The following is a 22,352-nucleotide window of genomic DNA, read 5'->3' as shown; positions in this document are numbered from 1 at the left end:
ATGATTTTAATATAGGCTCGATAGTTTCATTGAATGCTAAAAACAAGTTTTAAATAATTTACTACCATCTTTGTATACTAAATTAAGAGTTTCTCAGCTGTTTATTAAATGCATATCTCATATCGAAATGCTTAATATATGTAATCTACATAAAAACACAATAATTAAATCCCATTCCAGTTTTTAAGCAAAATACATACATATGTATGTAGTATTTTATATTAGCTAAAATTATTGTATGAAAAAGTATAACCATAAATATTATAGTACATATTATGTCTATCCCAAATCAAATCTAATCTTTTTTAAGATCGTCCACACTGATGCCAGTTTCGGGCTTTTTTACTTGAAAGCTTTCACTGGGTAGCTTATTAATAAGCTTCTCCTTCTGTAGCATATGGAGTTGTGCGCATGCAGCCTCTTGAATCTTACGTGCTTCCTCTTCCGCCCTTTGCTTAGCTTCATACTCCTCCTTCTGTTGGGCAAGCAATGCAGCTCTTGCTGCTGTCCCCTCTGAGGCAGGATCATGATATTCATCAAGAAGCTTAGGCGGTTTCTCGTTGAGATTCATCTTCGGTCTTTTTTCTTCCGAAACTCTTTTTGGTTTTGGTTCCCTTGCAGGCTTCGGGCTTGTCGGGTTAACGTGTTTTCTTTTTATATGCATCTTTAATACGCTCTTCTGTCGGAAGTATGTATCACACATCTTGCATTGGAAAGGCTTTTCGCCCGTATGGATCAGCTCATGTTGTCGTAAGACTGGAGCTTTTGCAAATCGCTTGGGACAGAAGCGACAAGCGAAGTCTTTCACCTTTAAGTGTATTATCTTAAAGTGCAGCTTCATATTGGCAAGATGGTTAAAGCCACGACCACATCCTGGGCAAATATGCTGCCCCTCCTTCTTAGTAAAGTTCACTTGAGGCGACCATGATGCCACAGAGACTGTTGGAATGGGATTAACGGCTGTGCCGGCCAACTCTGATATATCAACACGCTCTAGCCTATTTGAATTTTTCGGCTTGGCTTGCTCCGTTGGCATAGGTTTAACCTCGACTGGATTTGTCACATCCCCATTAACATTCAGCTTGTTTTGCGCAGTACCTGCTCGTGGTTTCTTAGATTTTTTCGATTCGCGTAGCTCGCGCTTCTCATGCATCTTTAGATGTTTGGTCAAGCTCCTTTCAAAAAGTAAAACCTTACCACAGATTTTACATTCACAAACATTTTCTCCAGTATGGATTCGTTCATGAACTTTGCAGGTATACGACTTGCCAAATGTCTTGCCGCAGTACTGACAGGCGTAATTCTTAATCTTCATATGCACAACCTTGATGTGATTTGCCAGAGCCTGTTTATTGTGTGACGAATGATCGCATTGATCACAGTGGAACTTCTTTTCCTTGGTATGCGTCAATATGTGTTTGTTCCACTCCTGTCGAGTAGTCTTACCCACGCCACAGTAAGGGCAAACATGATTCTTCACACCAGCATGACGCAACAGATGATCCTTCAGCTCGCTGTTTATGTGGAAACGTTTGTTACAAATGTTGCAGGCAAGCGGCTTCTCCTCTCCAGTATGCTTGTACATATGTTTTCTAAGAGCCGTCGAGCAACGGAAAACTTTCTCACACACAGTACAAGGATGATCTTTAGCTCGAGGAGTAATGATTTTGTGAGCTCTCTTCAAATGGTTCGTGAGTAAAACCGGTCGGGGAAACGTCATGCCACATCCCTCAACAGAGCAGGCATGGACCGCGGAAAGCTCTGAATGAGCATGATCTACATGAAGGCGTAGCCCAGTAGACGTGGTAAAACCCTTCTTACAGGTCTCCACAGAACATTGAAAAGGAAGAAGATCGTTATGATGTTTCATATGTTCGTCATAAAGCATGGTGGTTTTGAATTTCTCGTGGCAAACGTGGCAATCAAATTGATCAGTTTTAAGTGAAGCTACGGCCTTTGAAACGCGTTTGCGTTTCGCTTTTGTTTTAGGTATTTCCTTGCACTCTTCGTCATTGGTATTCCACTCAAAGCTAGAAGAGTCATCATCATCAATTACGGGTTTCTCCTTCGCGGTTGCTTTGGATGCCCTGGTAGTAATTCGTAAACGGGACAGAGGCAAAGCATCTTCAGAGTTGCTGCTGTTTACTTCAAACTCTGGATCGTCATAGTTATCACATTCGCTCTCGCTTGAGAGTTGCTTCTCAACCTCCTGAACTTCTTTATCCACATCATCCAGCATTTTAAAAACATCATCCTCCACAATCTCTATTTTAGTATTTAGAAGTGGATCGAAGCGATCCTCATCCACGTCCCCATCAACCATTGGATCATTGATTACAGTCACTTTGTCAACATCGCTCATAACTGGAACAAAGTAATTGTTAGCGACCATTTCTTTAAACTTTTGTACGGAATCAACACAAAGCTTTTGAAAATCGTGTAAGTCGTTGAGCCTTGTATGACAGGCGCCGCAAAGGTTTTTTGGGAAACCATCGTTCTGTTCCACTGAGAGTGAAGTGCACACGCAAAGTTTTTTGGCCAGGCCAGGGACAAGAAACAGGTCGTATGCCGGATCTTTTCGCAAATGGTTCAAGCAAATGCGACATATCGAGTGTATAGAGTATTCCATCCCTTCATTCATTTTGAATATCTTCAATAAATTTACGAATTGATAAAATACAAACTAAACACTATCCGATATAAAAACTGTGTATACGTCCATTAAAGGGACAAATCGTTTGTGCAGCCGATTTACGAGTATTCGTGACTTTGTCGTGCTTAGTGCTGGCACTGTATGGTTAGTGGTACGATTGCGAGTTTTTTCGTACCTAACATTTTCTATTTTTAATGCACAAATATTTTTGTCAAAATGATTTATTTAGTTCAATTCGTTGTGCAAACAATGAATATTGCATCCAAAATTTATTAATTTACAAATATGTAATATAATATAATATTATGCTTAGTCTATATACTATATGGGCACAAACAGCTTAGAATATACCAAACACTTATATTAGATACTCATATTAAAACAACATAACGGTTTATAACTGATGTGCTTTAAGAGCACCCACTCTTATACTAGTCTCGGAGCTTTCTACTTGAAAACTGTCATAAGACACTTTTTCGATCAGCTGTTCCCTTTGCAGCTTCTGCAGCTGCTCGCACGCAGCCTCTTGAATTTTTCGTGTTTTGTCTTCTGCCCTTCGTTTGGCTTCGCTCTCCTCAATCTTTTGAGCAAATAATTCCGCAGTAGCTGCAGCCCGTTCGGCTGCAGGATCCTGATACTGCTCATAGTTCTTTGGTTGACGCTTGTTTAGCTCGATTTTTGGCCTCTGATGTTCTCTTTTTTGAGCTGTGGCCTTCGGAGGCTTTGGTGTTTTCGGGGGTCTGTTGTGTGAAATCATGTGCTTTCGCAGTGATGATCCGTGGCTAAAGTGCTTATCACACAATTTGCAGCCATACGGCCTCTCACCCGTATGCGTATATTCATGGTGGCGAAGATATTGCGCTTTGCCAAAGCGCTTGGGACAATAGCGACAGGCGAAATCCTTGATTTTATCATGAACAACCTTATAGTGGAGTTTCATATTGCCAATGTGGTTGAATCCACGTCCACAGCCTGGGCATATATGCTGGCCTTCCTTTTTAGTGAAGTTCACCTGCGGCGACCAGGAGGGTACAGAAACAGACGTAATTGGATTGACAGAGGTACCCGCCAATTGAGACATATCCACACGCTCAACTCGATGTGAATTTTTCGGCCTAGCGGCAGATGCATCCACGGCTTTCGCAGCTGCAGGTGCTGTAGACTCCTGGTTTAAATTTAGTTCATTGCGATCAGCCTCATCGACTTGGGTTCTTTCATTAGATGCCTTGACTTCACGCTTTTCATGGACCTGCAGATGCTTGGTCAGTCTCTTTTCAAAAAGAAAGATTTTGCCACAGATCTTGCACTCACAGCAATTCTCGCCGGTGTGGAGTCTTTCGTGAACCTTACAGGCGTGCATTTTGCCAAAAGTCTTGCCGCAGTACTGACAAGCAAAGTTCTTGATCTTCATGTGGACTACCTTAACATGATTGGCTAGAGCTTGTTTATTGTGGGAGGCATGATCACATTGGCGACACTGGAACTGTTTTTCCTTGGTATGCGTCAATATGTGCTTGTTCCACTCCTGTCGAGTTGTCTTACCCACGCCACAGTAAGGGCAAACGTGGTTCTTAACGCCGGCATGTCGTAGTAGATGGTCTCTGAGTTCGCTGTTTATGTGGAATCGTTTGTTGCAGATGTTACAGGAAATGGGCAGCTCCTCGCCAGTATGTTTATACATGTGTTTTTTTAGGGCTGTTGGACAACGAAAGACCTTATCACAATCCGTGCACGGATGAACGGGGTTATCAGGTTTGCATATGTTGTGAATCTTTTTCAGGTGATGTGTGAGCATTCGCGTTCGAGGAAAAGATTGGTCGCATCCCTCTACGGTGCAGGCGTGAAGTTCGCAGAGTTCCCGATGAGCATGATCAATATGGTGTCGAAGCCCTGCAGCAGTTGTAAAACCTTTCTTGCATGTTTCCACAGTACATTGGAAGGGCAACAGATCGTTGTGATGTTTCATATGCTCCTCGTAGCGAATTTCATTCTTGAATTGCTGATGGCAAATATGACAATCGATATGAAGTTCGCGCTTAGCCGCAGGAATACGCTTGGTATTTAGTTTCCGTTTGGATAAGCTTACTTTATCTGTATCTACTTCAGAGCTAGATGAATTATTATCAAATGCAGCAATATTCGTATTCTTAATCTTTGCTTCCAAAACACGAGAAGTACTGCGTAAACGCGACAGAGGCATGGCATCGTCAGAGTCGCTATTATTCCCTACATCCACATCATCACTATCTTTATGTTCGCTTTCATTGATGAGGTCCTTCTCCTGCTGTTGCCCATTCGCTTCTTTGTCAACATTTTCTATCATTTTGAAAACCTCGTCCTCATTATCAATTATCTCTATTTTGGTATTAAGTAGTGGATCAAAGTTAATGCGTTCTTCATCCTCGATGGGTACGTCAATATCTTGTGGCACCTCAATGTCCTTATCCTGTAGCGCAACATTAATTACATCAATGTTGTCCACATTCATAGCTTGGACAGTGCAATGGTTATTGCCCAACAAATCAATTAACTTGGCAACGGACTCTACGCATTGTTTCTGAAAATTATGCAAATCGTTTAGCCGGTTGTAGCAATTTGTACAAATGCATTTTGGAAAACCATCCTGTTGCTCCACCGAGAGCGAAGTGCACACACAGAACTTCTTAGCCAGACCAGGAATCACGAACAGATTGTGGGCTTCAATCTTTTGCAATGTTGATAGACAAATGCGACATATTGCATCTATGGAGATTTGGTTGCCCTCATCCATATTGTAAATGCAATTTATTCTTAATCCTCTCCTGCTCGTTTTTTTCCATACGAACTATGGACTAGCGGTAGTATTATGTATCGGGTACTAACACGAGTACTCGTGCTCATGTTTGAGCCAAGCCCATCACTAAAATTGACTGCCTTTCATATGTATGCGTGCATGAGTACATAAATAAGGGAGTATATAAATATTGGGTTATTAAGCAGACAACATACCCTATACACACGCATATTGTATGTACATAGTACTATATGCAAAAACATGAAATGAAACAAGACATGCTAAATATGTTATATGAATTTCATTATTCTAGTTAAGCAATATATGCTATGCAGTACATAGACAACAAAAATACAGAAGTATTTATAAATGTATGGTAAAATTAATATTGTGGTAGAATACGTTGAGTTACTGTGTTCATGTCACAATAAGCAATTATGGAGCAATTCGAGGGTATAGATCATTGAAGTACTTATAAACTGAGGCGCTGTAAAAAATTATAGCTATGTATGTATATGTAAAATATTGCTGGCTTTCGCAAGTGTCTCCCATCTTTGCTGGACTCGATTTACACATGATCTATTTTGAGTGCGTCCACGGTGAGTCCCTCGGCTTGAGCCTTTTGTGCATAGTAGCTGTCGTAGGATGTGGTCGCCTTCTCCATCTCCTGCTGCCTCTGTAGCTTGTTCAGCTGCTCACAAGCTGCCTCTTGGATTTTTCGCCTCTCGATGTCTGCCTTGCGCTTTGCCTCGTTCTCCTCAATCTGATGTGCAAGCAGCTCGGCTGTAGCAGCAGCTCGCTCAGCGGCTGGATCCTGGTACTGCTCGTAGTTCCTTGGCTCGCGGTCAATCTCTCGGGACTCGATCTTATGGAAGGCAGGCGTCTGCACAGTTGTCTCCTTCTCCGGATATACACGTCTGTTAGGCTTGTCGTGTGTCTTAATATGCTTCTTCAGTGCCGTCTCCTGCCGGAAGTGTTTGCCGCATATCTTGCACTCGAACGGTTTCTCGCCGGTGTGGATCCATTCGTGATGCCGCAAGATTTGGGCCTTTGAGAAACGTTTGGGACAGAAGCGACAGGCGAAATCTTTCACCTTCTCGTGAATGATCTTGTAATGAAGTTTCATATTGCCAATATTGTTGAAGCCTCGACCACAACCGGGACATATGTGCTGGCCCTCTTTCTTGGTGAAGTTGACTTGCGGCGACCACGATGGTACCGACACTGATGGTATGGGGTTGACAGCGGTTCCCGCCAACTGCGATATGTCCACACGCTGAACGCGCCGTGAGTTTTTAGGTTTAGCTGCAGCTGCTTCTGCTCCTGCTGCTGTCGCGGTCCCGCCGCCACACGCCTTCAGCAGATCGTCTGTCACATTGGCTGGCATCATTCCATCGGGCTGCATATGGCCGGGCAGTGGGACGCCAGGCAACAAAATGTTGAGCGGACGGTTCGTTTCCATTGGCGGCAGATCGCGTTTCTCATGCGTCTTCAAATGCTTCGTGAGGCTCTTCTCGCACAGGAAGATCTTGCCACAGATCTTGCACTCGCAGCACTTCTCGCCCGTGTGCGTCCGCTCATGCACTTTGCAGGCGTGGGATTTGCCAAAGGTCTTGCCACAGTATTGGCAGGCAAAGTTTTTGATCTTCATGTGAACCACCTTGACGTGATTGGATAGAGCCTGTTTGTTGTGGGAGGCGTGATCGCACTGGCGGCACTTGAACTTCTTCTCCTTGGTGTGCGTGAGAATGTGAGCGTTCCATTCCTGGCGTGTGGTCTTGCCCACGCCACAGTAGGGACAGACGTGGTTCTTGATGCCCGCATGCCGCATCAAATGATCCCTGAGTGCGCTGTTGATCACGAAGCGCTTGCCGCATATGTTGCATGGATACGGAAGCTCCTCGCCCGTGTGCTTGTACATGTGCTTCTTGAGCGCCGTCGGGCAACGGAACACGGTGTTGCACTCTGTGCAGGGGAAGTCGCGCAATGGAGCCGCCGACTTGGAAATATTGTGCGCCTTCTTCATGTGGAAGGTGAGCAGGCGAATGCGTGGGAATGTCTTGCCGCAGCCCTCGACACTGCAGGCGTGCACTTCAGAGAGCTCGGTGTGCGCGTGGTCCACGTGTATGCGCAGTCCGTTGGCGGTTGTGAAGCCCTTCTTACAGGACTCAACCTTGCACTGGAATGGCAATAGATCGTTGTGGTACTTCATGTGCTCCTCATAACGAATTGCCTTCTTGAATTTCTGATGGCAAATGTGACAGTCGATGATGCGATGTAGGTGCCGCTCAGAAGCAGGAATGCGCTTGCGCTTTGGCTTCTCCTTCGAGCCTTGCCTTGTGTTTGAATCACCTTCATCACCGTCATAGTCCTCGTCTGAGCTGGAAGAGGAAGTGAAATCATTGTCTTCTCCGGCATCATCAGCAGCGTTCTTTTTGGGCTTCGACTTGGCTGCTCTGGTGCTCTTGGTTTTGCCTCGCATGCGCTGGGCAAGGGGAATGTCGTCGTCGCTGCTGTTTGGCTCAAAGTCTACATCCAGGTCGTTGTCGTTGCCGCTTTCGATGGAAGACGAGTCCTCATTAAACATGTTTTCTGGGATGGGCTCCTTGAATTCTTTTGTATCCTCTTTAACTTCCTTTTCCACCTCCTCGGCCTCCTTGTCCACATCTTCAAGCATTTTGAATACATCCTCTTCGTTTTCAATTAGTTCCATCTTATGGTTCAACAGTGGATCAAAGTTAATGTGCTCATCGTCTTCGGGTAAGTCATTTGCCGACACGCATGGATCCAGGACATCGAAGTTCGACTGACAAGTGAAGGCGTTGCTGGCGACCATATCCTGAAACTTTTGCACAGAGTCTACACACATCTTTTGAAATTCATGCAAATCGTTCAGCCGCGTGTAGCAACTGGTGCACAGGTTCTTCGGAAAGCCATCGTTTTGCTCCACAGACAGCGAGGTGCACAGACATAGCTTTTTGGCAAGGCCTGGCACCAGATACAAATCGTAGGCAGCATCGTTCTGCAGGAGATTCAGGCATATGCGACACAGCGTGTGTATGGAGTATGTCCTCGCCACGTCCATCGTGATTGATTAAATTGATGGTTTTTATTTAAATGTTCACAAAAGTCTTGGCTTTTCGGTTGATTCCAGCAACAAAAAAAAATAATATTGACACGAAAAAAATTGGTATACTCGTCAGCCAACTAGAACGAGTACGAGTATCGGTTACTCAAGCATCTACTGATATACATATGTAGACATTATCGATGTTACGAAAGCGTGAAAACAAACGTTGGATATCGATAACGTTGTGTAGTGTTGTTGTTGCTCGTTTTTGTATGCGACCATCACTGCAAACAACGCTTTAAATACTTGTGCAAATCAAATTGGAAATTCCCATTGATTTTGTGATTTTCTGGAATGAGTACAAGCATACCGTACTCTGTTCATTCAATATGCCGAGCTTGCCTAGAATATATCGATAGTACTGGGTATGACCTATTCTTATTGCCAGATCTTGCCAAGACTTTCACAGTATGCACGTCCCTGCTGTTGGATCCCCAAGACGGTTATCCAAGGAATCTATGCTCCAGCTGCTATACCAGAGTAAACGACCTCCATGATTTTCAGAAGCTCTGTGTGTCCTCGGTGCAGCGCTTTAAGGAAATGGTAGCCAGCAAACTTATTGTGATTGCGAATCCGATTGATATATTCGAGCCGCTGCCGGTGGGCAGCAACGAGGATGAACTGTTGGCCAAGGATGAGCAGGCAAACAATGAATATGATCCGTTAAGCCACAAACTGGAGTTGATCAACAATGAAGAGGATGTATTTAAAATGCTAGAGAACGTCGACAAGGATGCCGAAGATGCAACTGACCTAAAACATATTTTAAGTGACTGTTCATCCGAGTGCAGCCTCAGCGAGGATGATGTACCTTTGGCACATCGCCTGCTCGATCAGAACGGCGAAGCAGACAGTGAAGCAACCAGTGAAAAAATGACCAATTACAAAGCAAAACGAAGGCGTATTCCTGCTAAGGAACGGCATCTTCGCCGCATCATCACCTGCCACGTCTGCCAGCAGAAATTCAAGAAGCAAGTCAACTATGATGAGCATATGAAACACCACAACGAACTTTTGCCCTTTCAGTGCCATGTGGAGCAGTGCCAGAAGGGCTTTACCACAGCTGCAGCATTGCGTCTGCACGTGGACTATGCTCATACAAAGAGTGCCGCTGAGATCCCTTGCACCGTGGAGGGCTGTAAGCTAGTGTTTCCGCGCATGCGACTGCTGACAATTCATCTCAAGAAGGTGCACAATATGTCGCGGGCGAATGTGCCACGGGCGGAGCAGCTGTGCAGGGAGTGCGGTATGAAATTTCGTTGCCCGGTGGCCCTTAAGAAGCATATGTATAAACATACCGGCCAGCAGCTGCCCTATCCCTGCAATATTTGCGGTAAGGGCTTCCACATCAACAGCGCTTTGAAGAATCATCTGCTGCGACACGCCGGCATCAAGAACTATGTGTGTCCCTACTGTGGTGTGGGCAAAACTACTCGGCAAGAGTGGAGCAAACATATTCTCACCCATACACAAGAGAAGATGTTCAAGTGCCAGATCTGCGACCATGCGACACACACAAAGCGGGCGCTGGACAACCATGTGAAGATTGTACACGAGAAGATCAGGAATTATGCTTGCCAGTATTGTGGCAAGACCTTTGGCAAATCGCATGCATGCAAAATCCACGAGATGACCCACACGGGCGAGAAGCGTTGCGAGTGCAAAGTGTGTGGCAAGAAATTCTTGTACACCGAGAGCTTGACCAAGCACCTGAAGATCCATGAGAAGAGTGTAGAACGTGCCATCGAAACGTATCGTCAGCGTCAGGTGGAGCTCACCAGTCCCACAGCTGAACAGAGATGCACCGAATCTCAGGGCAAAGATGATGCCAATGCAGCTGATCAGCTCTTGAAGGTCTGCGCCGAATCTGTGGCTACCATTCCGCGAGATCCGAGGCGTGTCGAGCGCGTGGACATTTCGCAGCTGGCGGGCACTGTAGTGAATCCCATTCCCGCTGTCGTAGTTCCCTCCAATACGCCAACGCGTATCAACTTTGTGCAGAAGGAGGGCATGCACTTCTGCCCGGGCTGCAATCAGGGCTTCAACAATTTGGGCAATATGAAGCGGCATTATAAGAGCGTCCATGAGAAGGTGAAGGACTTTGAGTGCCGCTTCTGCGCACGGCGCTTCGCCAACTCGCAGTCTCTCAAGCAGCACGAGTGGATACACACAGGCGAAAAGCCGTATGCCTGCCCAACCTGTGGCACCCATTTTCGGCAGGAGGCTGCTCTGATCCGCCATCAAAAGGTGCACGAAAAGAAGCCACTGAAGCCGGCTAAGAGTCCAAAGCAAATTACAGAAAAGTTTCGGCAAAAGGAGCTGCAAAGGTGCGAGAAGCGGCGTAAGGTTGAGGCGCTGCGTCAGAAGATCGCCGAGGCAGCCAAAGAAGAGCTGCAGGAGTTGGCCAAGCAGCGGGAGCTGGAGAAGCAACAAAACACCTACGAACAGTATAAAGCGGCGGCTGCCGCTGCTGCTGCTGCTGAGAATACTCGAGCCACAGACGAAATAGATCTGCCCAGCTGAGAAGCTGTGCTTCCACATTCCATTTGACATGGAAGATGTTATTGTTGGTTAATATTTAACTGCTAGTTAAGTGCAAAATAAATTTAAATGAAAACTACAATTCATCTCAGTTTTTCAATTTTTTTTGTCTTTACTTTTTCTTGCTTGTTATTTTTATGAGATGTGGTTTTAAATGTGTTTTGTGGATTTTCCGACTGATGCGAGCTCCGAGAGTTGAATACTTTTCTCCAAGCTCTCAAAAGCCGGCATGATACGTGATGATGAATGATGATGATGATGTTTTATGTTTGATATAAAAATGATAGAAAAACTTTTAAAAACTTCGGACAAATAGTTTAGCAAATTTTGGTTCTAAAGCAGTTTTTGAGCATTGGTAAAATTGTATAAAATTGGAAAGAGTTCAATGAACCATTTATGAACCATTTATGGTCGCACTGCATAGCATTCTTATGATCTTAGGATGCCTCCGGCGTCTTCAAGTTGTACTTGGACTTGATATTGTTAAGCTCCTCTTGTTTCTTGTCCACGTCCACACGCTTGAAGGCCTTGTTGGACTGGTAGTAGAGTACGACGAGGTAGCGGTTGCACACATTGAAGCCGGACAGATGGTCGCATGCATTTTTGGCATCGAAAATGTCTTCGTAGACAACGAACGCAGTGCCGCGTGTCTCCGGCGTATTGCCACTGTGAATGTACAGATGCAATTGTAATTAATTAATTAGTTCAATTAATTTGCAGTCAATTTGCTTACACGCGTATCTGACGAATTGCACCAAATTTGCCAAATATATCGTACATTTCGTCTGATGTGATTTTGTATGGCAAATTACGCACATACAGCAGCCGATTCACCTCCGGCGGCAGCCGTATCTGTAATAATTGTTAATTTTTATATTGTATCTCAATTATTGCTTTGTGTCTGCAATTCACTCACGTTGTTGCGCTTATTCATGTCTGGTCGCTGCTGCTCTTGAAATGCGACTGGCAGCAGAAAAACTTTCACTTAACCGTCTGGCTTGAGTCTGCTGCTTGTTGACCTCGGGATGAATGTCCTGAAACGTGGTCCTTTGTTTAAAATTTATTGGCCCGTCTGTCTGGCCTCAAACTAGTGATGTGAAAAAACATCGATGCATCGACAATCGATGTTTTTTTGGCGATGTTTACCGATGTTTTCCGATGTTTTTATTGATACCGATGTTAAGCGATGCACCGATGTTTTTAAGCGATGCATCGATGTTTTCCAAAACGTCGCTGGTTTGATTTTATACATATTTTGCGTATATTGTCGTGTGTTGCCTGAAAGTGCAGTTATACAAACTTAAGCAGCAAATATTGCAATGCCGAAGTAAGTAAATATAGTAACATTACTTATATGTATTTATTTATGTATGTACATATGTACATATATTTATACGACAAAATCAATTGTTTTAGAATAACAACAAAGACGAGTTTTTGCTGGAAGCATTTCGCCAAAATTGATGGCAATAGTGCGAAATGTAATATTTGCGGCAAAACAATCAAAACTGCAGGGAACACTACGAATATGAAAGATCATCTACGCAATGTGCATAAAATAAGGGAAGAAGACCAGACACCTGTGTCTAACAGTGGGACGCCACGACAAGCTTCAATAGCTGCAAGCTTCCAAAATATCACGGATTTTGGAGGAGAAGGACAAAAAACAAAAAAAAATAAATGATGCAATTGTTTACATGATCGCAAAGGACATTCAGCCGTTTTCAATTGTTGAAAATGCTGGATTCATTTATTTGATGAATACTGTCGCACCTCGTTATGAAATTCCTTCGCGTTATAAAGTAACCAAATGGCTCGATGAGAAGTACAGTCAAATGAAAGATCTGTGGAGAACAAGGCTGACTGGAAAGAGCATATCCTTAACAATGGACATATGGAGTGACCAAATGTCAATGCGCAGCTATTTAGGGATCACTGCTCATTTTCTCTTGGAGCAGGAAATGTCTTCATTGACAATTGGAGCTATGCAGTTAAGCGAGCGTCACACAGGACCATATCTGAGCGAAATGCTGGAAATCTGTTGCTCAGATTGGAACATTGACAAAAAGCAAGTAACAGCTATTGTCACAGACAATGGTACAAATATTAAAAAAGCTGCTGAGATAACGTTTGGGCCCAAAATTCACCTGCCCTGCTTTGCGCACACGATTAATCTTATTGCTCGCTCGGCCATCCAAAGGGAATCCGTAAATGGATGTATTGCCAAAACTAAATCAATCGTTGCTTTTTTAACCATAGTGGTGTGGCCAGCGACCATTTAAGGAAAGCAACAGATAAAGTACTTATTCAGGATGTTCCAACGAGATGGAACAGTACATATTATATGATAGAGCGCTTTTTGGAGGTCAAAACGCAAGTGAACGACATTTTACTGAGTATTCCAAATGACCAAATGTTGCTTACCGGAAAGGAATTTGAGCTGTTAAACAATGTGCTTACAATGCTACGCCCCCTTGAGGAAGCAACGAAAATTGTCAGCGGAGACAAATATTGTACGGCCAGTACGGTCATACCCATTGTCAGCATCATCAAAGACAAATTAGAAAAATTAAGTGACAACACACAAGAAGCGAAGGATATGAAGGAGTTCCTGCTTCTCGAAATAGAAAGGCGAATGGGATCGATTGAGCAGGTATATTTCAAATACTCTTAATTGGTAGTTTCGTTAAATATATATTTGTAATGTACTGTTTTAGGTATCGATTCTAGCAATGGCCACGTTGCTTGATACTAGATTTAAAAAATTACATTTTAAAGATCCAGTTGCATGTGCCAATGCACTGATGAAAATTAAATCTATGTTTAAAGAAAATGAAAGCAAAGAGGTCATACCACCGACAACAGGGAACTCGGATTCTTTTTGGAACCACCATCACCAGCTCGCGCAGTGTCACAACCCGAATGTGGATATGGACGTAGAAATAAGCTCTTATCTACGAATACCGCTTACTTCCTTCGAAAGTAATCCAATAACTGTTTGGGAAAGCATGAAATGTACATATCCGAATTTGTACAAAATTGCTATGCAATTTTTGCCGGTGATGGGATCATCCGTTCCCTCTGAACGGGTTTTCTCAGCGGCTTCAAATATTTTGTGCCGTAAAAGAAACAGAATGACACCTGAGCGACTAAGTCGTATTTTGTTACTGCAAAGCATTGACAAAAAATATTTTTTTTAATTGTTTCTTTTTAATATGTAGTTTATAAGTAACATTGAAAGATAAAAAAACTGCTATGAAAGCATACGTTTTTTTTTTTTTTTTTGTTTGTTTAATAATTTTTAATTAACTGCTATGAAAGCATACGTATTATTTTTTTTTTTTTTTTTTTTGTTGTTTAATAATTTTTAAGATAAGATAAGTCTCATGAATATGAAAAGATTGCTATAAGTTTTTCATTTTTAAGTTAAAAATAATTTAAGTGAAATAATAACGCTATGAAAGCACCTATGAAGAAGCTTTAAAACCCGAAAAAAACGTTTCTTAATAGAATGGGAAAATACATCGATGCATCGAAGTTTTGACCCGATGTATAAACCAAACATCGATGCTTGACAACGAAAACATCTATGGGCATCGACATCGATGTTTTTACTCAAATTTACATCACTACCTCAAACCCAAACAAATAGTGATTAAATTATGTTAAGCATTTACATCGTGTTAGTTAACATCGCATGGAAGTGTTATTAACATAGCAACTATCATGTTATTAACAGCGTGAATTCTAGTATTTTCGTTAGAAATGTTGCCATTTATTGTATTGAGTGTAAATATTTCTTTTGTGAATATGTACATAAAATATTAGGATAGCCAAGGCAAACTTTGAGAACTACGCTTCAAATTTATAAACTATCTATTAAAGTTGTCATCGTTACTTTAACATTTCATCCACAATAGATAGGCGCTGTTTTACAGTACTTCTTATCGGTATAGATGCGAATGTAACCCTAAATGCTCTTCGTCACTAAGTTGGTCACACTTAATCATCATAAAAAAAAATTTCATCTGGCAGAAAAGTGAAAAAGAGAAAATTAAGGGGCTTATCAAGTGTATCCAGCTAAATTAGTTTTAATTCACACCTAACACTATTGAAGGTAAGTTCTATCTGGTCAATTAGCGTTAAGCGAAAGCCACATCTTGTCAGTGCTTAACGACTACAAAGAACATGGCGGCAGCTAACAAGCCTTAAGTAGTTATTACATTATGTGTGTTTTTTCACGCTGTCTGTATAACTGAGTATGTGTGCGTGCAAGAGTGAGTACCTGAGTGTGCGTGTGTGTGTATATATGCGTTTGTGGGTGTGTGTGTGTATATAGAGAGATGGCCTCGGACAAAGTTCCTCGTACTACCCTTTAAGAGGGCGTTCAACTCGCTTAGAATGGGTGGGGTTGATTTAGACGGTATATCTAATTATTTTGCACGTCGCAGCAGCATCGCACATTAACGGCATCAAAATGACGTGGGAACCGCAACCAGAAGGTCTTCAGCAGATCATTGCGATCTTAAAAGAATCTCAGTCCCCAGACACAGCGACTCAAATGGCAGTCCAAATCGTAAGCAATCTATATATGTATATATATATAATATATTTATATATATATAAGCAAATAAATAAATAAAGGTTCGAGTAACTGAGTATGTTTTCATTAGAAACTGGAGGACTTCAACCGATATCCGGACTTCAACAACTATTTGATATATGTGCTGACGAAACTAAATACGGAAGATGAACCCACACGGTCGCTAAGTGGCTTAATACTAAAGAACAACATTCGCATGCACGGCAGCAACTTGCAGCCAGAGATTGTTGAGTACATCAAACACGAATGCCTGCAAGCTGTGGGCGATGCCTCACCCCTGATACGGGCTACCGTTGGAATTCTGATCACAACTATAGCCAGCAATGGAGGCTTGCAGAACTGGCCACAGCTGTTGCCGACGCTGTGCGACATGCTCGATAGCCAGGACTATAATGTGTGCGAGGGTGCATTCAGTGCTCTGCAAAAGATCTGCGAGGATTCGGCTGAAATCTTAGACTCCGCTGTGCTAAATAGGCCACTTAACGTTATGATACCCAAATTCTTGCAATACTTTAAACATAACAGCCCCAAGATACGGTCCCATGCAATTGCCTGCATCAATCAATTCATTATCAACCGGTCACAGGCGCTGATGCTGCACATCGATGCGTTTATCGAGAATCTGTTTAATCTGTCTTCGGATGAGGATCATGAGGTGCGAAAGAATGTCTGTCATGGTCTAGTCATGTTGCTGGAAGTGCGAATGGACAGGTTGATGCCACACATGTCGCAGATCATTGAGGTATGTAACTAGAATTGTGATATAGCTAACAGAGAGTGAGAGTGTTTCGTTACACTATTGTTTTTTTCTTTATTATGTTCGCTTAGTACATGCTACTGCGTACACAGGACTCTGATGAGGGCGTGGCCCTTGAAGCGTCAGAGTTTTGGTTGTCGCTGGCGGAACAAAGTATTTGCAAGGATGTGTTGGCACCGTATTTGCCGCAGCTTGCGCCTGTTTTGGTGCGTGGCATGCGATACTCGGAGATAGATATTATATTGCTTAAGGGCAACGTAGAGGAGGATGATATGGAACCGGATCGCGAAGAGGATATACGTCCTCGATTCCACAAATCACGCACACACACCATCAAAAGCGGCGAGGTCAGTCAGGCATCAGGCGGCGAGGATGATGATGATGAATTTGATGATGGCTTAGACGATGATAGTTCGCTATCTGAATGGAATTTGCGCAAGTGCAGTGCGGCCGCTCTGGATGTCCTGGCGAATGTATTTCGCGAGGACTGTCTGCCCATTGTGCTGCCCATACTGAAGGACACGCTTTTTCATCAGGAGTGGGTCGTTAAGGAGAGCGGTGTGCTTGCTCTGGGCGCCATAGCCGAGGGTTGCATGCAAGGCATGATCCAACATTTACCCGAATTAATACCATATCTGATTAGCTGCTTGTCCGACAAGAAGGCGCTAGTGCGCTCTATTACCTGTTGGACTCTGTCCCGCTATGCCAACTGGGTGGTCAATCAGCCACATGACCAATACCTAAAGCCACTAATGGAGGAGCTGCTCAAACGCATACTGGATTCAAATAAGCGAGTGCAGGAGGCTGCGTGCTCGGCGTTTGCCACGCTCGAAGAGGAGGCGTGCACTGAACTGGTGCCCTATTTAGAATATATACTAAAAACCCTTGTTTTCGCCTTCTCCAAGTATCAGCATAAGAATCTATTGATCTTGTACGATGCCGTGGGCACGTTGGCTGACTCAGTTGGTCATCATTTGAACAAGCCACAGTATATTGATATATTAATGCCGCCACTAATTGACAAATGGAATCTGCTTAAGGACGACGACAAAGATCTATTCCCATTGCTCGAATGCCTGTCCAGCATTGCAACTGCGTTGCAATCGGGCTTTCTGCCATATTGCGACCCCGTCTATAGGAGATGCATATCGTTAATTGAGCAGACAATTAATCAAGAAATGGTAGGTGATGATCACAATGGCATATTTGAACATGGATACATATGAATTCTTTTCTTCACAGCTTTGCAAACAAAATCACACATTCGATCATCCCGACAAGGAGCGCATGATTGTTGCGCTGGACTTACTCTCCGGCCTGGCAGAGGGCTTGGATCGGCACATTGAGACGCTGGTGTCCAATAGTAACATAATGCATTTGCTCTATCAATGCATGCAGGACGTTCTGCCGGAGGTTCGTTTACTTCGGTTAGGTTAGCTTGTATGCATTTCTGAATTTTTGTTGTTGATTTTTGTGCAGGTGCGTCAATCTTCATTTGCACTGCTCGGTGATTTGACCAAGGCCTGTTTCCCACATGTGCATCCGTTTATGGGCGAGTTCTTCCCCATATTGGGTCAAAATCTAAATCCTGATTTTATTTCGGTATGCAACAATGCAACATGGGCTATTGGCGAAATATGCATGAAGTTGGGTAAGTAAACTTTAAAGAGATTTGTATTATATATATACACGAATGGTTTCTCTTATCTAGGTGAGGAAACCAAACAGTACATACATCTTGTACTGACCGATCTCTTCGTCATCATCAATCGCCCGAATACGCCCAAAACGCTGCTGGAGAATACAGGTGAGTGAATGTTCAGAAATGCATTCTGTGAATGATATGTTTATACATATATACACATACAAATCATATGTGTATATATATATGCATATACATCAGCAGTATGCAAATATTTGTATGTATATGTATGTGTCTGAACATAAGTATGTGTGCTGACTGAACATTTGTTTCTGATATCATTTACCGTTGCATGTGACGCATTGTCGTCAGCTGCAAAAATCCAGGAAAATAGAAATCATAATAATAACAATATGAAAAACATGCATAACACATACTTCATTGTATTGTCGATTTGTCAATGTGAATGTTTCAAACTTATTGCTGTATGTAATTAATTGAAGCGCGTCTCGAATCAATCAATTAAGAACATGCGCAATCAAACAATAAATGTAATATAATTTATTCAGTTGATTTATTTATATTTTTCTGTTCTTTTAGCAATAACAATCGGTCGTCTAGGTTATGTGTGCCCAGTTGAAGTGGCTCCTTATTTGCCCGAATTTGTACGACAGTGGTGTGTAACACATTTATCAAATATAGTTTCTTATCCTTACCATTATCATTATATATCTTATACTTATTGCATTTACTTTTCCTAACTACATTTTTAAATTGTGCTTTTAAAAAAAATTCAGAACACGCAACAGAATATACAAGTTTCTGTACATTTTTCTGATCTTCTGTAATATATATATATATAAATTTCTTTTGTGCTGTTCCTTCCATATTTATTTTTTTTATTCCTTAACATTTTGCTATGAGTGTTTGCCTGTGGCATGCTCAGCTAATTGGTGTGATATTCTAATATTACAATATACATCCTATAACCTAAACAGGTGCACATCGTTGCGTCACATACGAGATAATGACGAAAAGGACTCGGCCTTCCGTGGCATGTGCCACATGATAACCGTGAATCCAGCTGGCGTTGTGCCCGACTTTATATTCTTCTGCGATGCAATTGCCTCATGGGTTAATCCGCCACAGGATCTGCATCAGATGATACAAAAAGTATGCGATGACTGCTTATTGGAAATGGTTTTCTAACTCCTTTTCTTTATTCAATAGATACTACATGGGTTCAAGACACAAGTAGGTGAAGATAATTGGCGTCGGTTTGTTGAGCAATTCCCGCCAAATCTGGCCGAGCGTTTGGTAACAATGTACAACATTTAAGACGTCTTGGCAACCAAAACAACAACAACAAAAAAAAAAAAAAAAAAAGATAAAGAAAGGACACAAACACAATCCACACCCATAAGCAACTTATTAACTAGACAATTATGTTTATGTATGCGAGTAAGAGTGTCATCGTCTTTAAAGTTAGTGTAAGCGCAGTTAGCAGGCAAATGTTTAATTAAGGTTATTCGATGCAGTTCGAATAATTCAATTACATTTAATATTTGGAATTTCAACTTATAAAGTCTACAACAGAATCCGAAAAGAAAAGAAAACTACAACTCTAATACAAAACATATACAACCTACGCATATTTAACTACATATAACATATATAGATATATATACACATTTATTCGAAACGTATATACATACTATATACTACAATATATATTGCTTTATAGGTAATGCAAGAATTAGATGACACCATTCTAGAATTCCGTTGTATCTGGATATATAATTTGTCTGTCTGCTTCAAGTTCGAATTCCATCATAATATTCAACTAAAATGCAATTACATTTAGATACATTTGAGTTCCAGCGATTAGGAACCAGTGCTATAGATATAGATAATACTAGATAACACAGAAAACACACATTTTCAATCAACCTCTTCAACAGCAATAACCAGTTGAATATGCTTATATACTGTGTTTACTTATCGCTAATTATTGATAATTTTAATTTCAACGTAAGCTACAAATTGATATTGCCGTTCGTCTCGCGTTTACTATAATAATAATATAATCGAATAACTGGATAACTAAAATCAAAGCAACTATCGTAAATGGATAACAAACTAGAAAAGGCGTTGGGTTAATTGTGAAATTGAGAATAAATTATAAAAGAGAGAAATCAAAAATTTCAGCAAAAGATTAAATACATATTTAATATCAACAAAGACTGATGTAATAATAATACAAAAAATTAAAGTAAATAGACTCCGTTCAATACCATAGACATGCATTCATCTTCAGCCGAATGAATTTCACAGCTGGACCCAACACTTTAATTGTAAATAAAATAAAAAATTATTATAAAATAATATCAAATCGTCGCGTCTCGGGTATCGGTTATCGGGTTTCGGGTTCTAACGGTTTCGCGTTCGCGTATTATCGTCGCTCGTTCGTTCGTTCGCTCGCTCGTAAATCGTATCGTATCGTAAATCGTCGTCGGGATATAAAATAAATAAAAAGAAACGAAAAACTAATAAATAATAAGAGTGCAACTGTTACTGATACAAATTTACTTATAATGTATACGACTTGATATTTATATGCTATGCAGTTTAGGTGATTTTTGTTGTTTTTTTTTTTTAATTAAAAATATGAGATTAGATATTCCGTTCGAGATGATATTTATTTTGTGCGATCCTTAGCAAATGTGAAAAGAAAAACGAATAACAAATGCAAAACAAAAGAAAAACGAAACATACAAACTAAAAACAAAACTAAGCAACTAATTGACTGATTCAATTTTTAAAGTATTATATAATTTTTTTGTATAGGAGCATATTTAAATATTTTGTTGTTGTTTTCTTAGAATTTCGTTATAATTTGCATAGACTTGTTTCGGCGCTACCCCTGGTGCGCGTTACCTTATAATTTATAATGTATGTACAGAACAAATTTTTAACGATTAGGTATAAAGTGTACTACTTAACGGAAAACAAAAGTCTTTGAAATCGTCGCGGATCAAAAAACTAAAACCAAAAACAAAACAAAAAAGAAAATTAAAAAAAAAAGAGGAAAAAGAAACTAAAACAACTCAAATCAACTCAAAAAGAAAAGTAAATCTAAGTAATAGGTATTAATTAATAGCAGATCAGCGTTAGGCGCTGTTCTGTGGTTTTATTTCCTTTTGAAAGAAACAAAGCGTCAAATGTCAGGGGGAACGTGTGATAATAATGTAAATTCGGGTCGTTCGTTCGCGTCGCGTTAAAAACTACAAAATATATAAAACTAACAATACGGGACTTCCGCCCCCGGGTCCCCAATAAGAATGTAAATCAAACAAATAACTGATAACTGAAAAAAGCAAAAGCAAAACTAAAACTAAATGAAAAAATCGTGATTTCGTTGTACCTTAAACCGAATTCATCGCGGAATTTCGGTCGCGTTCGCGTGCGTTTGTATCTCTCTATCTCGGGTGATCTTAGTGATTAGCGATTAAGCAGTAAAGAATAAAAAAAAAGGAAAATAATTTAATATAAAAAGTTTAAATTAATTGAAAAGCAACAACTAAACACGAACACAAACACACATACACACAATAGAGTAGGCATAAAATATATATGTAGATATTTTTAGTTCATACAAAACTGAGTTTCTCATTAAGTTCTATAGTTTGTTCAAAACTTAGGCAAAAATAATGAAAGCAGAATACATAGGGAAATTTAATTGATTTTTTATTATTATGTTAATAAAGATGAAAAAAAAAAGAAAGAAAAATCAGCACACTCAATATATGACATATGTAACCCAACCAATATTTACAATATATATATATATATCGATATTTATTTGTGTGCAAATTATTTCCTTGCTGTAAACTTCACACTTTCTATGAATACAACACAATTTTACTGAAAACACATATGTACACTGCATGTATATATGTATACCGAAATAATTATTGTATTAGAATCTATAAACAAGTCCTTTACACAATAATGAAATATGTAATACTATTAAAAGGCCTACGTAGCGTGCGGGACAGTAGAATACCCCGGATTCCATATGGAGTCGCTATGCTGCAGCTTGTGTATCCAAATCTCTACCTAGTGAGACTTGTCTAAGAACTAATCGGAAAACTTGAATAAATATGTATGTATAACATAATCGTAAACCCAAATGAGTTTTTCTTCACATATATGGAATGAAATTCTATGAAAATTAATATTGAATTGATAAA

General features: G+C 41.0%; 6 protein-coding genes across 8 annotated transcripts; 3 read left to right on the top strand and 3 right to left on the bottom strand.

The window, feature by feature from the left end:
- Window positions 1–75: 75 nt before the first annotated feature.
- Window positions 76–5,504, bottom strand: LOC26527612. Its single transcript, XM_015162357.3, has 3 exons — window positions 3,055–5,504; window positions 2,769–2,790; window positions 76–2,683 (listed from the first exon to the last, which is right to left on the bottom strand). The coding sequence occupies exons 1-3, from the start codon at window positions 5,421–5,423 to the stop codon at window positions 296–298; spliced, it is 4,779 nt and encodes a 1,592-aa protein (XP_015017843.2). The 5' UTR covers window positions 5,424–5,504; the 3' UTR covers window positions 76–295.
- Window positions 5,505–5,712: 208 nt separating this feature from the next.
- Window positions 5,713–8,643, bottom strand: LOC6582256 (zinc finger protein 668). The gene has a single exon (XM_002007923.4). The coding sequence runs from the start codon at window positions 8,509–8,511 to the stop codon at window positions 5,995–5,997; it is 2,517 nt and encodes an 838-aa protein (XP_002007959.1). The 5' UTR covers window positions 8,512–8,643; the 3' UTR covers window positions 5,713–5,994.
- Window positions 8,644–8,747: 104 nt separating this feature from the next.
- LOC6582255 (zinc finger protein 714) lies at window positions 8,748–11,181 on the top strand. The gene has a single exon (XM_002007922.4). It carries the CDS (start codon window positions 8,851–8,853, stop codon window positions 11,077–11,079), a length of 2,229 nt encoding a protein of 742 aa, XP_002007958.3. The 5' UTR covers window positions 8,748–8,850; the 3' UTR covers window positions 11,080–11,181.
- Window positions 11,182–11,185: 4 nt separating this feature from the next.
- On the bottom strand, window positions 11,186–12,185 carry LOC6582254 (splicing factor 3B subunit 6). Its single transcript, XM_002007921.4, has 3 exons — window positions 12,014–12,185; window positions 11,831–11,949; window positions 11,186–11,763 (listed from the first exon to the last, which is right to left on the bottom strand). The coding sequence occupies exons 1-3, from the start codon at window positions 12,029–12,031 to the stop codon at window positions 11,535–11,537; spliced, it is 366 nt and encodes a 121-aa protein (XP_002007957.1). The 5' UTR covers window positions 12,032–12,185; the 3' UTR covers window positions 11,186–11,534.
- A 114-nt stretch (window positions 12,186–12,299) lies between these two features.
- On the top strand, window positions 12,300–14,393 carry LOC116804845 (zinc finger BED domain-containing protein 4-like). 2 transcript variants are annotated; one of them, XR_006357607.1, is made up of 3 exons: window positions 12,300–12,424; window positions 12,514–13,750; window positions 13,815–14,393. XR_006357607.1 is itself a non-coding variant. In XM_044009905.1 (2 exons), exons 1-2 carry the CDS (start codon window positions 13,442–13,444, stop codon window positions 14,295–14,297), a joined length of 792 nt encoding a protein of 263 aa, XP_043865840.1. In that variant the 5' UTR covers window positions 12,300–13,441; the 3' UTR covers window positions 14,298–14,392. The 2 variants fall into 2 exon arrangements, 1 of the variants encoding a protein (XP_043865840.1); XM_044009905.1 differs by having other exon boundaries at window positions 12,300–13,750; window positions 13,815–14,392.
- Window positions 14,394–15,064: 671 nt separating this feature from the next.
- On the top strand, window positions 15,065–22,286 carry LOC6582253 (transportin-1). 2 transcript variants are annotated; one of them, XM_015162356.3, is made up of 10 exons: window positions 15,065–15,214; window positions 15,549–15,673; window positions 15,771–16,442; window positions 16,529–17,638; window positions 17,700–17,870; window positions 17,937–18,108; window positions 18,169–18,264; window positions 18,700–18,775; window positions 19,098–19,272; window positions 19,330–22,286. In XM_015162356.3, the coding sequence occupies exons 2-10, from the start codon at window positions 15,575–15,577 to the stop codon at window positions 19,435–19,437; spliced, it is 2,679 nt and encodes an 892-aa protein (XP_015017842.1). In that variant the 5' UTR covers window positions 15,065–15,214; window positions 15,549–15,574; the 3' UTR covers window positions 19,438–22,286. The 2 variants fall into 2 exon arrangements, with proteins under 2 accessions (XP_015017842.1, XP_002007956.1); XM_002007920.4 differs by having other exon boundaries at window positions 15,066–15,214; window positions 15,552–15,673.
- The last annotated feature ends 66 nt before the right edge of the window (window positions 22,287–22,352 follow it).

Source organism: Drosophila mojavensis, unplaced genomic scaffold, assembly GCF_018153725.1.
Source record: "Drosophila mojavensis isolate 15081-1352.22 unplaced genomic scaffold, ASM1815372v1 contig_74, whole genome shotgun sequence".
Lineage (NCBI taxonomy): Eukaryota > Metazoa > Arthropoda > Insecta > Diptera > Drosophilidae > Drosophila > Drosophila mojavensis.
The sequence above is the reverse complement of the archived record's forward strand: the minus strand, read 5'-3'. Positions and strand labels throughout refer to the sequence as shown.